Source organism: Lineus longissimus, chromosome 13, assembly GCF_910592395.1.
Source record: "Lineus longissimus chromosome 13, tnLinLong1.2, whole genome shotgun sequence".
NCBI classification, from domain to species: domain Eukaryota; kingdom Metazoa; phylum Nemertea; class Pilidiophora; order Heteronemertea; family Lineidae; genus Lineus; species Lineus longissimus.
The window spans coordinates 7,163,428-7,179,144 of record NC_088320.1 but is presented as its reverse complement, the minus strand read 5'-3'; the positions used below and the strand labels follow the sequence as shown (position 1 = coordinate 7,179,144).

Below are 15,717 nucleotides of genomic sequence, written 5' to 3'. Positions count from 1 at the left end.
AACAGTCAAAGGCTAACAAGAAGACTGAGAGTGCTGCGTACAATGTTCAGACCGGGTCGCTACGGATGAAGGTGAAGAGATGCACCTGTGATGAAGACGGCGATGAAATCAACTTGAACTGCCCAGTCCATGGCGAGATGTTGGAAAGCCTCAATGAGACTTGTACCTGTAATTGGGAATCTTTGAAAACGTCTCCTTCATGTCCTGTCCACAACAAATATCAAGGTAATTGCAATGGCCATTACACTTTATTGTGCAGGTGAAGGCACAATGACTATCTCCGCAGGCCCTATAACTTTTCTGTAACTATGATATACTCATAGATAATAGAGTCAACGTCGAAAAAGAACCTTGATGAAAGTAGAAACTGCATTTAGTTGATCTGTGACTGTGACATGAGCAGTTACCAGACAACAATAATTGCCACTCTCAAAATAAGATCAAACCTTTGGTTGGACAAAACCAATTTGAAAAAAAGCATTACAAGACAGTTTCCCACACCATAAAATTAGTAGCTCCAGCAAATTCTACTGATCCATATCAGCTGAACTTCCTGCTCGACCTTTACATGTAGTTCGCTCCATATCTCTGTCAAATGGACCTGCATTCTATCCGTGTCTCCTCTCCATCTTTCAGCTCTCAACTCTCTCCTTTTCCATTAACTTTCTGTAAGTACATGTAAACTTCAAATGGCTGGTGGGTTTACTCTTGCATTCTTCTCCTTTTGTGAGACATGACCTCAGTATCATGGGGGATGTTGATGTCTAGTTTAGTTGAAATGTGAGGCTTTATTGCTGAGAAGTTCTTACTTGCTGAAGATAAATTACATTTTCAAATACATTCTTTCTGTCTGGAGAAACAAAAGACATTTCAACTGATACATTGCTGGCAGTTGATCTTCGATACATTTAAAAAGTTTCAGCCCCTTTCATGGGCTATCTTAACCTACCACGCAAGAAAACCATATTGACAGTTGCTAAGCAACCATAAGCCAGATATTTGTTCATGATTCTCCAACACCAGTGGAGATAAATAAACTTAATTCTCCATCCTATTTGACCAGGCTCCCATTTGGTATTGAAATAGACAATAAACTCGCAACTCAATATATTGTGCAGGCATGAAATGCTGATTTCGTCAACATGGCATTTAAAATTTCTCTTGTAGGGAAACTTGTCAATACAGCTGTACATATAAGTGATTCGTTTTGAGTGATGTACATGTAAGTAGATCACACTTGGGCTAAAATGACTCAGAAAGTATGTCATGAGAGGCAAAATGTTGTCACAACTTGGACAAAATTGACATCAAGTCTCTGTCGCAGTGCACAACTTTGTCACCTGTGATTGTTACTTGACGAGTGTGGAACGGTGTTTGTTGTGCAAGTATGGCATAGCGTGTGAACTGCCTTCTTTGCAGTATATACCAATTGCAGTTGCCCTCATCAGTAATGATATAGATAGATCTGTAATCTTTTCTTGAATGGGGCTTACTTTCTTAGTATCAGAAGCAATGAACATTTTGTCCATTCTGGAACGGTCGGCAATTTTACTTAGTCCACCCACGTGTTCATAAATATTGGCACTTTGACGCACCTTGCAGTTGCCCAGTGTCCTATCAGTCAATATTTGATATTGAATGTGGGCTTAAAACAATCTGTTCAGGTGATTAAAATTCATTTCCCTCCTTGATAGCTGCTGTGTATGAGGTCAAATGGGCAACGATAACACAACCATCTCGTGTGAGTGTGATTTTCTCTAAAACATTTCAGGATAATCAAATTATCAGTTTGTTGCTAGTGGTCTGTGTGTTATTGACTTAAGTGAATTTATTGAAAGACACATTGATGGCACGTTTTGGTATAATCAGATGTTTTGTTAAGTTGATTGAGGGGCTCATCTGAGTGATATCTCATCAACATCTCAGTGACTTGTAGTGAGGTTGTTCAAGTGTTTCGTTAATAGGTCAGAGTTTACTGTCAAAATACTCTTTGAGATCTCAAAGTTTTATATCATTAAACAATCAGATGTTGATTCCTCAAGATTTGAGAAACATTTTCTGCCAGTTCTGTGTAAATTTCCGTTCCGCTTTATGTTCTATGCTGTTTTCATTATTTATCTTTCAGAATTTGTGTTTCAGGCATCAGTGGTTTATGCTGCTTAGTTTTCAGGAGAAATTAACCCTCTGCACCTTCACTTTCAAAGTTGCTGGTTTCGAGTATCGCCATTTTCCTTCGTGGAATGTTTCCATGTTTTTGTTGCCACTCCACCACCTCCTTTCTTTTTCCCTGGCCCGTGAAATTTCTTGACCACCTTTTACATGATTTCTTTCACTTGTTTGCCTTTCAGATGACCACATGCCCAATGGAGTGGCCGGGGGTGGCAGTAACAGCTCTGGAGGCTCTGAACAACGCCTAATAGGCCTGCGGGAGGAATCAAATGCAAAAGCTGATGCCAAGGCAAATATGACCTTGAGTAATCTCAAGGGTCCAAACGTCGCAGGTGGAGGAAAGCAAAATATTACAAAAACTGAAACTCACACGATAGAACAGGTCCGAACAGACGGGGAGGATGTTTTGAAGGTAACCAAGTCTGTCACCGAGGCTGTTTCTAGTAGCCATAGCAACAGCGTAGTTACTGGGGATGTCTCAAAGAAAACATCGAAAGACGGAACAAAAGAGGTCACTGTCATCAACGCGGGACAAAAGACCACTGTTATCAAACATGAGACTTCGAGTACTTCCAACGCGAGTAAGATGCGCTCGCCAAGCAAACTCCCTACTTTGGGCAGTTCGAAAGAGAGCCCTAAACGCACTGCGGGTTCTGCCGACACTCAAAAGAAACCCTCTCCACGTGCGGCATCTGCCGGTGCGGCAAAATCGAGCCCCAGAGCAGCCTCTACCACCCCCAAAGACTCGCCACGATCAAAACCGGAAGGACGGGATTTAAAGCGACCTATGACGTCACCACAAAAAGGAACCTCACCGAGAAATACGCCTTCAGGTTATTACACTTATTTCATGCAATCGTAATAGATAACAGCGTTGCTTTTTATTCTACCACATTCAACCCTAGAGCATATTTGATTTGAAGACAGTTTTATAATGATGGTACCAATATTTTAGAAACCATACTGGCACACTTGGAATTTTCCCCCAAAAATGATGGAAAATGCTAATTGTTTGGTTGTTATCTAAAGTTATATTCTATCAAATTGATGTGTTCAGTTGATAGTGAAATGGCATGTGAAGTCTAGTATTTGACTTCCTTAAGAATTCCTTTGTGTTTAGATCTCTATTTCATCCTGTTTTCTTGCGTGATGCGTGTTGTTTAGTTCGAACATGTTGAATGTTTAAATGCTTTTTAATTTAGATCAGTGTTTTGTTTAGGGTCATCATTAGATTTACAAATTCTCACACTCTATTATCACAGACCTGAGACTGATTGAAAAAGTACTACAAAATGAAAACAAAGGTCAAGCCTGAACTTGACATCATGACCATCAGATAACTTGTTGTTATCATTGGCCATCCCAACTGAACATGTTGAATGGCATTAAACAACAATGCAGATTATATCTAGCTTTGAATTGAATATTCAGAACCGGTCTTAGATCAGTGAAACTGGAGTACCATTACGAATATTCAATACCGTGTAAAATTTGTCTATTTTGGTAAGTATAAGGGGCAGTTAAGGCAAGGTTTCGGTGAAGGGCTGCATGCAGTGGGATTTGCCCTTTCAGTCATGGTTTCTCTTCCAAAAGTATTTCTACAGATATCCAGCCACACTTTTAAACCTTGCGTAACAAACAATTTTCTCTTAAGGGTTGACCACAGGCACCACTATTTTGGCTCGAACTCGACATCCTAAAGCAAGTATTAGAACTGTTTCAAAACGAAGCCATTGCCAATTTCAAGGTTGGGAGTCTGTTCTTTCCTTTCTGGAGAACAATCTCCCAGATTTTAACTTGGCATTCACCTCAACTTTAAAGGTCAGAGTTCTAATAGCTTTGGGTTCCGAATTCTAGCCAAAATGGCTGTGTATATGGTCCACCCATTAGCAGTAGAGTTGCCTGTTGCAATCTTCAGTATGATATTCATTGTGTGCATAAAGTCCTACACAGGGCCTACTCATGACTTTCAATTTCATCTTATAGGCCCATGTACACGCTTTACACACACAGTTCCATCTAATTTATGATTGATTTTTCAATTCTAACCAACTTCAAGGGGCTCTCCACATGCGGCATGAAGTTCATGAAACTGTGCCCGCCCTATTCTAATAATTGAATAAAATGTCGCAATAGTATTTCACATTATCGATTAATTTTTGGATGATTTGAATAATTTGGTTTAAGGATTGACCATAGGTACTGCCATTTTGCCTGGAACTTGAAATCATAAAGCAATTAGAACTCCTTCAAAACATAGTGAAAGCTAATTTCAAGGGCGGGAGTCTGTTCTTTGTTTTCCAGAGAAATGACTCCTGCCCTTGAAATGAGCATTCAATTCATTTGGAAAGAGTTCCTAAATTGCTTTAGGATTTGGAGGTCTAGCCAAAATGGCAGTACCTATGGTCAACCCTTCAGGAATTGGTACCAAACTGGAGGTACTAGTTTCCCACCAAACACCACGAGGGTGGTGTTAATACATATGTAGACCAAAACCGAACCAACACCCGAGGTTCGAGGCAAAATAGCAGTGTTAGGTCTAACAACAGATATCAACAGTGAGGTAACAATATCGATTTTAACAATGTCTAGAACACCTCAAATTTGATATATTTGTGGCATGATCTTTTGAAACATTTTATACTTACCATGCTTACCCTAGAGGTACATATAAGGAATGGGACTGTAGTTATGAAATTTCCTTTTGAAAAGGCAAATATTTGACAGCTTGATGTAAATCTGTTGTTTTCTAACAATAGTCATTGACATTTATACTGTGTCCTTTACAGATGCCAGGGGATCTACGAGCAGTGATGGCAAGGTAATAAAGATTCTCTCAACAACATTCATTGTCACTTCGAAAACAATCTCAGAAACCCAATTGACTGCAGTGACTGCATTGTTATACAGGGCGGGTGTCGACAGAGTTCACGTTTTCACACGTCACAGCAAACAAGGCATTACAAGAGAGTGGGCTACATACGATTAACGATGTCACTTTTCACCCTTATCATCACGTCGTGACATGCTCCCGACAGGTAAAAAGTGAACAGTGAAGAGTGACAAGACGTGAATACAATGTAAAAGCTGGCCTAACAGTATGGTAGACATCATAAGGCAACCTGAGGAGCAACCTTAGGAGCAACCTTGTCAATCTTTTCTCCTTCTTTTCCCCAGAGTCCACGAGGAGCTTACGGAGCTGTTGGGAGCAAATGTGGATCCAAGGCCAATATTCATCACTCACCAGGTAGGTTTAGGACCAGCATCTCAAATCCGCGGTATCCAAGTATTTTGCCAATTTTGTTATCATGTGATAAATTTCAAATGTTCAATCTCGTAATGCGGATAGACTACAGAAAATACACTTTCAAATATGGGAATGGAAAATATGAAATGTCTTAAAATAATAATGTTGTCAAAATCGAACAAACCGTGACCAAGAATAAGCTATCTGAACCTGTTGAAGCAAATCACTGACAAATTTTTCCTGTCATTTTAGGCCCTTTTTTATGTGCGGTGTCATTTTCTTGTGAAATGGACTAGAGTATCCTTGATATCAATACTTAAGTGAAAAAAGACTTTTTAAGTCTATACTCTGCATATTTTGTCTTGAAACAAAGGTCATGATGAGTTGGTAAGCAAATTTTCGGACCATGTGGTGAATGTCTTTTAAATGATTTTTTACCCCACACTGATGCCAACCATAAGACCAGCAGCCTCTGATCCCGTTTCAAAAATCCCACTTGGTATTTTTTCACTGCAAGTTTAACTTCTTTTTCTGATATCATTTTGTACCCGTTTTGGTGTGAGTCAAGTCTGTAAAGTCAACCCAGAGGGTCAGTATTCTTTGCAATGTTTATCAAGAGTGAGCGATTGTGTGTGGTTAAGAGATATAGCCACCCCCCAGTTTTATATCTAGAATAAACGTCCCTTTGAATTTAAGAAACATCCCATGCAAAGGTCATTACTGTTTGAATGAATTCTGTAACCACAGCAGCCAACAACAGGTGACTTACCGAACTTTGATAAGACAGCACTATTGAAGCCACTCTAGATAAACATTGTTATCAACAACTGTATCTGCTGCCCTGAAGTTGCTTCAATGAGGAAACTGATTTTCCAGGGTGAGCCTCTTTTCATTCACCTTTTCAGCAGTGACCATTTAAATATTCAATATTTTTATGTCCTACGTTTCTTGACCCCTTTCCTTCCCAAATCCCATTTACAGGTGGTGGTAACGTAAAGATTGAATCGAAAAAACTCGCCTACAAAGAAGTGGCCAAATCAAAAGTTGGATCACTCAACAATGCAACACACAAACCTGGTGGTGGAGAAAAGAAGGTGAGTAACTATAGCAAATAATAGGTTGTCATGGCAACTGGCATGTTGCCATAACAACCAGGGTCTTATCATGGTAACCAATGTTGAACACGTGTTGCTTGGTAAGCACTTCGTAAGTCAAGATTGGCTTAGACATTGACGAATACTTTTATCCTTTACTTAGATTAATATATAAGAAATAAAATAACATCCAGATCTTTCTACCCCTTTTGCATTTCCCCTATGTCTGCTTTTTGGTGTAAGAGTGTAAGAAGTCATGTAATCTAATGATTATTTCAGAGCACATCAGCCTTCTGAATTAGTGTAACTCTCTATATGGGGTACCAGGTCTACTTGAAAACAGATCACGCCCGTCCGCATACATAGTTGTTTCACCTGGTCAGTTAAATCGTCACTGTTTTGACGTAGTCACCATGAATCAACAAATTTTCACTTTTTGAGGTTTTGCCACCAAACCTAATGATATAGGTCAATGGTTCTTCACTCAAATTTGTAGACCTGTACATGAGGTCGTTTAAAACATACAACCAATTAAGTTTGGCGAATCAACAAGAAACAAATAACTTAAATATGCTGATTACTCAAAATCATATTTTTTTTGATTGGACTGTTCGTGAAAACGGCAACGAAATGATACCCATGGCCATGCATGGTACCTCAAAACCTGGGTTGTAACATTTGGCAAAGGAAACAAGCTGTCAACTTGCTCAAGGATGTTTTTTTCAAGGGCATTTTCTTCTTTTAAAAAGCAATAGTTGATACACGTACGCCTACGTGAGCGTCATTTCATGATTTGTTTGACGCAAAAGAAGTTTTTTTTCATTTGTTTGTGAATAGAATGAAGATAGTGATGATCATGATGATCATGATGATCATGATGATGGGGGTAGCGACGACAACCTGTCACCAGAGAGTTACCGTAAGAAATACGGCCGTAACCGAGATGAAGATGGCGATAGCTCCAGCGATGGCGACATGTCGCCAGAGACGTATCGCCGTAAACACGGTCACCGTCGATGGAAGGTAACCCATAGTTCAATGGGTTGTGGCTGCTTTATAGGGTTATCGTTTTCAGGATTGTGGAAAATAGGGAAACCTTCAGATTAATATTTTGATTTTGCATGACTTATTGGTATTTGAAGGCTCCTCGTTACAGGGAAATGTCCTTCTTTGCATGATATCTGGCATACAGGCGTGCAAGTAGTACCTGCCGCAGCTTCGTCCCAGAATCTTTGTTATTTTCTTTTTTGCCTAGCTTACTCTAACATGTCTAGTGACAAATATATTGGAAATCTATCTCATTAGCCTTCATCGTCGCAGGCCTTACACCCCAAGGTAATATCCCCCAGTGCTTTCACCTCAGTAGGGTAGTTCTTTTCTTGCACTTACATTTCTCAGGCAGATTTTCGGGAGTTTTCTCTCACTTGCGTTGGTAGTCCGTGCACCAGTTCCACATCTAAACGCAGTTTAGAAGAATTTGCAGTACAAGAGAATTTTCCAATGCAAATTTTCTGGATTTGATATTCTGTAGTCTTAGGAAGCCCAAGTCACTGGAATTTAATTTGGCAGTGATGTTATTTGGTATCTCATCTGTAGGCAGATTTTGTTAGTTTGCTCTTTGGTATTGAATGGTATTTTTTTAGATGGAAGTATTATCGCACAAGGCATTCAAGTTCGTGTTCGCCCATCAACAGATCACTTTAGGGATACAGTTGATTTCTTCGTTTCATTTTCTTTGTAGAAGGTCTCCACAGATAGTATAAAGGTCTGCACCGAGTTATCATTTCATACAACCCACCTAAATTTGAATATGGATTTCAGCAAATGCCCAGCAAATGACGAGGTCTCGTTGCTGAAGAAATTCATCATGTACATTTACATGCACTTTTTGGCACCTGAAGTGCATTAAAAGTAGAATTCTGAGGAGTTTGTCTTGATGATATTGCAACTTGATGATGTTGCAAGACAGTCAAATTGTGTAACTTTATATCATATGATTTTCTTCTTTCGTTTTCTTAGCCTTTCAACTCAGTGGTTAGGCCCAATGATACAAAGGTAACTTGTAGAAATATTCAGTAGCAAGAGTTGCCCTAAACAATTTGATTTGAGATTAATAGAATGAATACTCCGCAATCATTAAGTGCAATACTCAGCGACCTTTTCACTGCCATTGCCGATCTAAAGAACAAACTATCTTGCCAAGTTTTGATGTAAATTTGTTTGGAATGCAATGGCATAGTGGCTATTCAAGTTCACTTGGAGGCGTGCCTATCCAGGGCTCGATTATACGGAGGAAGATTTTGGCACCAGATAAACAACAAACAATAACAACAACAAAAATCACATCTCACAAGATCAATTCCATTGTTGTGATGTTTGACAATTATACAACAATATTTCAAAACATTACAATATCAATTACGTTCTCCCCCTCCGCTTCTAAATTATACTCGTCTTCTTTCTCTGATATCTGTCCTTTCCTCCCTAGGTTCCAAACTCTCTGGACATCACTCCTCCATTTTACTTTTCTATGGGGGTAAGAATTATCATCTTCTGCAAACAAGTTCTACAGCAAACATTTCATTTACTGGCGAGACGTGCAATCCTTTCTCAAATGGTTCATGGTGAACATTTGTCATCATATTTAAACCCAGCCCGCCGACCACTGTGAAACAAGGCTTAGCATTACTTCCCAGTCGAAACGTCAACATTCTGTGACCGAAGCCTTTTAGAATTTCATTCCAAAGGTGATTTGCAATAAATTAATGTCAATTGTTGTTGTGCGAGGAACAACAAGAAGCAGCAAGATTGTATTACATTCTCTGTTTTATTAATGCAGCCGCCAATTTACCTTTCTGATCTGAGAGGGGTAATTATCATTTACCTACTCAGTTGCAATTTTCTTCTTTTTCTTAATCTTTTGAAAAGTTAACAATGATGGAATACTGAAGAAGAAACCATGCTTCAGTGTGTATATAAGCTGAATGTATATTAGCTGAGAGCTAGAAAAAAGATCATCTCAGAAACACTCATGGTCTTGCCGTCATTCCACAAGACAACAAGCTAGGCCACCCTAACAGCTGTGATGGAGTGGAGGGGCAGGGCTGATATAACCCTTGGCCTACCCAAGAAGATCGTTGGATCAACTTTAGGGCACCAAGCGAGCTTAGAATTGTGAAGCTTCTAATCGGTGTCTGCAGTCAATGGCAGTGGTCTTATTCGGCTTCCACAAGAACCCTGGGCGCGAACTCGGGCCCAACTTCTCAGCACTGGAATCTGGTTATAAGCTGGTGGAGAACCGTGACTGTTCTTGAAGGACTGACATCGAGTGAGACATTGATGTTCCAAGGGGTTCTACTTGGAATGTTGTTGTCCCAATGGCCATGCGATACTAGGAAGTTGGTCTACCAACAGACACATGATTCTCTTTACAGATGATAATGAAGATATTTTCCCCGACTAATTCTACTCTGTTTTGTTTTACCAAGCATTCTGCTCCTTCAACTCCAAGAAAGGTACTCGACTATAATAATCTGCATGTGATTTCGCTTCATAGATTAATTCATAAAATGCAGATTTTTGTGTTTTCCATAAATCCTACATGTAATGCTATTATTAAATGCTAAATGCTAAATGTTAAATGTGCTTTTCCAAAAATGAGCAAGGTATCAATAATAACAGTGGCAAGAAATGTTCCGTCTCCCTCACTGGATTCAGATGCCGAGAACCTTCCTTTAGTTCGTGGCCGCAGATACCCCAATCCTAATGAGAGAGTGCCACTGCTAGTTGGACCAAAACAATCTCTCTATCCATCAGCAGGCACTCGATATATGTCGCAAAGAAATGAAAACGCATGACATTTGTGTTGTTTCGGATGTAAGCTTACAGCTAATGCGATCATTGTGCTTTCAGCCATTAACAATGTACATGCTGTTGCTGTGCACTAATGGTCCCTTTAAGGGGTTAAGCTGAAAGCCCAATCATACAGTCATTTTAAATGCATACATTTCAGTTTGATGTCGGCTGCTCCTTAGCATGTTAATTGCAGGACTGTATCAATGTGCTATTATATGGCTGATCAAATGCTTACCTATTCTGTAAACTTTGCTCTTCAGTCCCCAATGCAGCTGTCTCCATATTTGTCGAGAAAGGTAACATAACATACATGTAGTTATGAGTATGAAAATTAGCTTTGTTAAATGCTTCGCTTACTGAAACACAATGCATCCCAATTCTGAAATAATATTGGAAGATGATGTTTACAAGTTCTTATGTAAGTAGCCTCTATTGCAGAGACATGTGGTGCGTAATGCTTCAATGAGCAATAAAAAATAACAAGTCTCCAAGCAAACTTGCAACAATTTTCTCCCCATAAATTGCAATCTGCTCAGAGCCAGGAGGCAAAACACAACCGCACATCAAGAAAAAAAGCTATCATTATTCTCATGATTATTAGGAAACAGATTCCAACCCCAATCATACCTTTTGATATAAAACTTGTACCATTTCAGAAGTATTCTGAGTTGCCTTTGGATGTCAAAGTTCATGTTCAACATTCCAAATTTCTCCTTCAGTCCCCTAACTTAACTGACCCGAGGAAGTCCCCTTGTGCAATTCATGGCAAGGTAAACTCCTAACATCACGTCAGCATGGAAATCTTTCATCAAGGCTGCTCTTGACACACTTGACTTAATCAGGAAGTTTCATACTATAATTTAACCTTAAATTTCATCTTTCTAAGAATAGCAAAGGTTAGATGGGAAACTTTGCCTAAAGTTTCTGCAAAACCAGTTTCCTGTGAGGAAGTGCAAAGCATAAGTCGATTTTATGATCATAGCTTAGATGGCTGTCATCTGGCGGATGCCAAGAGAGAAGAAGATTCCAACTTGATTGCAACTGGCCCTTTCATGATTGATTGCAGAACAGAATCTCCAGGCTAGACAGAAGTAATTTCATACATTGCACACTGCAACTGTCTCCCCTTCGACACCTTTCACGTGTTTGAAACTCTTGCACAATAAGACATCACTACAAGTGCCGATCAAATCTCTGCATGACTCTTCTTGTCATTATCCACGTCTTTTACCAACTGGCTTCCTCTCCACTTCAGTTCCCGCCTGACCCTAGGAAGTCGCCCCTTCCACAGAGGAAGGTAAGAGGTTGGAAGCTTAGGGAACATCGTCGTACATATTGTCAGGACAATGAGTCAATCAGTATAGGACTTGTGCTTTTTTATCCTTCTCCTTCGAGGGCCGTTGCATCAGCAGATTTGATAGAAGCAAAAGTTTGGTTCTCACGTATGATTGTTTAGAAAAGTTATTTTGTGAGAGAAAGTCTTAACTCCCAATTGCAAGAACAGGAAAAAAATTGTAAGGACTTGAGCATTCCAATTCTGTCCTATTCTCACCTAACCTTTCCTCCTTCTTCTCTAGTCGCCCTCTCCTTATTTGCCAAGGAAGTCGCCAAATATCCCAAAGGTAATCTCTTTCGTACTGTCTAAGTCTTCAGCTTTCAAGAAATGGATATGTTTGCTCTGCCAATGATTATATTGTTATTTAATCTGATGCGGTGGGTTCATTGAATCATAAATTTGTCAGTTTGAAACTCCAACTCACATAAAAATCCATTCGTGAACTTTTCGATGCTGCCTCTCTCTACACCCTCCGAATAATCCTTGCTTACATGGCTCCTGAGGCCATAATATCATTCAAGGCTGATGGTCAACCATGCCTTCCACTTTTGTCTGTCCACGTCATAGAGTAATTTTCCTCCACTGACATCACCATTGAATCCGTACTCGAGAGCTCTCTGTGTATTTCAACAATTCACATTCTTTTCTTTTTACTAGTCTCCAAATCTGTCTGATCAACGAAAGGTAACCATACACTCTGTTGGTCTTTCACTAGCGTTTTCTGCACCCAAAAAATTCTTCTTAGTCTAATCGATTATTTTGACGGACTGTTTTTGGTAGATTTGTGTGCACTGTTCCAAAGTTAGGAATATCTCGAGACTGAAATCCTGACTTCACTTCTTCCTGCTCTGAATTTGGTTATTTCTTTCACATTCTTTAGATCGATTAGGAGGTCATTTTGTTCCATAAGTAGGTTTCATGTCCTTGTTATCCTGAGCACAATATCCAGCAATGTCCTTTAATTTATGCATTATCGTCCCGATTTCAAGTTGTCACATTATTCGTAGCGAATTCTTGGTCGGATAGCGGCTACAGTTGACACTTTCTTTCAGAGTTTTCTCTCCTTCATTCCTGGGTTTCATTAAATCTACAGGCTCTGTTGCTAGGTATGGGTAGGATCCAGGCTTTGGAAACAATGCTAATGCATGATTTATATTTTTCAAATGACACCATCTCATTTCAGGTTTTACTTTTCAGTTTTTAAGAGCGTCTCTCTAGGGTTTGTGGGGTTACCTATTGCATGCGGCTGTAGTGTACTTATGTAAATATAAGCATGTCGATTTCTCTTCTTTCTCAGCCCCCTGGTCCTCCACCTGGCCCCCCTCCCCCGGTACCTGAAATTTCTCCCGAGAAAAAGGTAATCCTAAAATTTAATTTTCAGCTTTGTACATTGCTGCGAGGCCTGACAGAACTCTATTGTCAACAATATTAATACATTGCTTTGGTGAAGAGGACATTTACATTTTGCGATGTTTAGCTTTTCCTGGTAAAAACCATACTCTAGTATTCATATAGATGTCGCAGCTACCTGCATATTATTAGCCATGCTTGCTTCTTAGATTTAGTACTTGGTCCCTGATATCACTTCTATAGTAAGCTTTTATAAACAGAGAGACCTTTGATTTCCTACTACACAGTTTCAAATTGCTCTCCGTGACCAGGCATCTTTTCCGTTTCTATGAGCATCCACTGAAACTGAATTTTTTTGAAGTTCTAAATTTTTTTTGAATTATTTTTTGTGTGTGTTTTGTTTGTCTCTAGCAAAGAGAGGATTTGGATTTGAATTGGGACGCAGATGCTAAGGTTGACTCCCTTTCAAATCTTGGGCATAAATCCCGACCTGGAAGATATAAGGTATGCTCTTTGAGTTTAATATGCACCGAGTGGGGCACTGAAATCTGGGTCATGTTTAAGGGTTGACCACATCAGGTACCACTATTTTGGCTAGAATTTAAAAGCAATAGATCAACTCCTTCAAAATGAAGTCAATGTCCATTTAAAGCTTTGGAGGCTGTTCTCTGGAAAACAAAGAACAGACTCCCGCCATTGCAATTGGTATTCAAGTCGTTCTCAAAGAGTTCTTACTTCTTTAGAATTTCAAGTTCAGCCAAAATCGTGGTGCCTATGGTCAATCCTTACTCCAGACCCCAATTGAATGTGCCAAGTGACAAAAATTTATTGCGTACAAGGGCCTAAAGGGACCTAAAAGATTTAAAGATATCCTCATATCAGACTTGAATGATATCAAAATCACATTTCGTACACTTCATAAAACATGCCTTGCGACGTGAAACCTGTAATATTTTGCTTGCTTTGTGATACCAGCCATCCTGCAATACTGATACTTATTACTGATATTCATTCGAATAGTGATGCAAAATTACCTCTGATTTCCTTGCAATTAGAGTTAGAATTACCTCATTTTAACCAGCCAGATAGTGAAGTAGTTGAGCTGAAAGTTGATGACGTATATATCCGTCATGCACATCGTAGCTTCATTTCGTGATGATGGATACCTCCATCATCTTAGTTAGTACGTTAAATGTGATCCAGGTAGTTAACTTGCTTTTTTGTCTGCTTTACCAGCGTAACCCTGACGATGAACTTAATTGGGATGCAGATGCGAAAGTCGATACATTCAATAAGAATTATAAAAAGCCTGTGCGTGGACGTACCCAGGTATAGTAGTGCCATGGTGGAAGTTTTTATATTTTTACCTTAATCAGTCAAAAGATGCTTAGAAAATATACCGCTGTATCTTTTTTCGTACCAAATATGATACATGTACATGTAGCGGTACAACAGTAATTGTTTTGTTTAATTGCCCTTTAGAAATGCTAGAGATTACTACGCTGTGGGCTTGCCATTGAACCGTGCATTGCTTTTCCCCTTCATTAATTTCATGCTATATTTGTCTAAAGATGCTACAGTACCAGTCACTATATTGACATACCTTGTGGAGTGCGTCGCCTACTGACACTAAAGCTCTCTTGCACTGGCAAGCATATAAGATAAACTTGCAGTGCACAACTGCAAGTTGTTTTTTTCCTGGGTCCCTCCAGTTCCCTCTCAGGTTGATTTGTATTGACTCTAGACCAAAATCTTTATTCCCACTTTGAGACCATTAGTAACCAAGATTGTCGCGATTATTGTTGCTGTTCAGAAATCTTTTATGGTGATTTTAAATTGAGTTGTTTTTTTCTCTATAGCAATCAAAAAACGTCAAATTAACTTGGCGAGCAGCTGCTAAGATTAGTACCTTTAATACAAACTACAAACCCACCAAAATTATGTCAAAGTTTAAGGTAACAAAACGCTGCAGTGCTTTGTATTCTGTGTCAAGAAAATGTTAAAAAGCAATGTGGTTGCTGGTATTTTTTTCACAGGATATCGATTTTTCAGGGTTCATCTTTCAAAACGTTTTTGTGTGCATTTTTTCTCTCCAGTACTTTTGTCGGCTTTTTTCTTTGGACAGCGGGAAATGATGTGCTTACATGTATGTCAAATGCCTGTGGCTTTAAGCCGGTTTGGGAGATAATTGCAGCTTATATGTTGCATTTGACATGTGTATTACATGTATATTCTATCTGTGTTGAGTGAGATGCGTTTTAGGATTGATGGTTCCATTTGGCAACAATCTTGTTGCTAACTTTGTTGATGCAACTGCTGCTGATGAAACAGGGCTTGTCACCGATTTTCATGATCATGGGACATGCTCTACAAAAAATAAATACCAGTGCTTGCAGTTGCCGACACCATGGGCTAAAAATGAACTGCAAATAGTAAGAATGTATCAAGCAGCAGAAGGATTATCAAAGTATATGTATTGGATTTTGAGAAAAAATTAAGCTACTCGTGAAACCAGTTCTAGGATTTCTTGGACATGTGTTGACTATCGATTATTTTTCTTTAGCCAGTTGAAACTGAGGATCTTGATTGGAAGGCTGATGCTAAAGTCAGTACTTTTAATAAGGACTACAAACCGGGACAGAGCAACTTCAAGGTACGCTAGCTGC

At 39.3% G+C, this 15,717-nt stretch overlaps 1 protein-coding gene across 15 annotated transcripts in view; it reads left to right on the top strand.

Annotated features, from left to right (window-relative positions):
- LOC135497791 (uncharacterized) overlaps positions 1 to 15,717 on the top strand; it is an 83,360-nt gene that overhangs the window by 22,648 nt on the left and 44,995 nt on the right. For 4 of the 15 annotated variants that reach the window (XM_064787708.1, XM_064787707.1, XM_064787703.1 and 1 more), the window contains exons 3-10: positions 2,349 to 3,002; positions 4,959 to 4,990; positions 5,347 to 5,416; positions 6,398 to 6,510; positions 7,816 to 7,845; positions 8,530 to 8,565; positions 8,999 to 9,046; positions 9,999 to 10,025. In XM_064787708.1, the coding sequence (XP_064643778.1) occupies positions 2,349 to 3,002; positions 4,959 to 4,990; positions 5,347 to 5,416; positions 6,398 to 6,510; positions 7,816 to 7,845; positions 8,530 to 8,565; positions 8,999 to 9,046; positions 9,999 to 10,025 (1,010 nt within the window). Of the gene's footprint in view, positions 1 to 2,348; positions 3,003 to 4,958; positions 4,991 to 5,346; positions 5,417 to 6,397; positions 6,511 to 7,347; positions 7,534 to 7,815; positions 7,846 to 8,529; positions 8,566 to 8,998; positions 9,047 to 9,349; positions 9,380 to 9,998; positions 10,026 to 10,625; positions 10,662 to 11,084; positions 11,136 to 11,620; positions 11,663 to 11,942; positions 11,988 to 12,358; positions 12,386 to 12,998; positions 13,059 to 13,462; positions 13,556 to 14,287; positions 14,381 to 14,910; positions 15,007 to 15,614; positions 15,705 to 15,717 lie in introns of all 15 variants that reach the window. The other 11 variants (XM_064787710.1, XM_064787704.1, XM_064787711.1 and 8 more) reach the window with 9 other exon arrangements.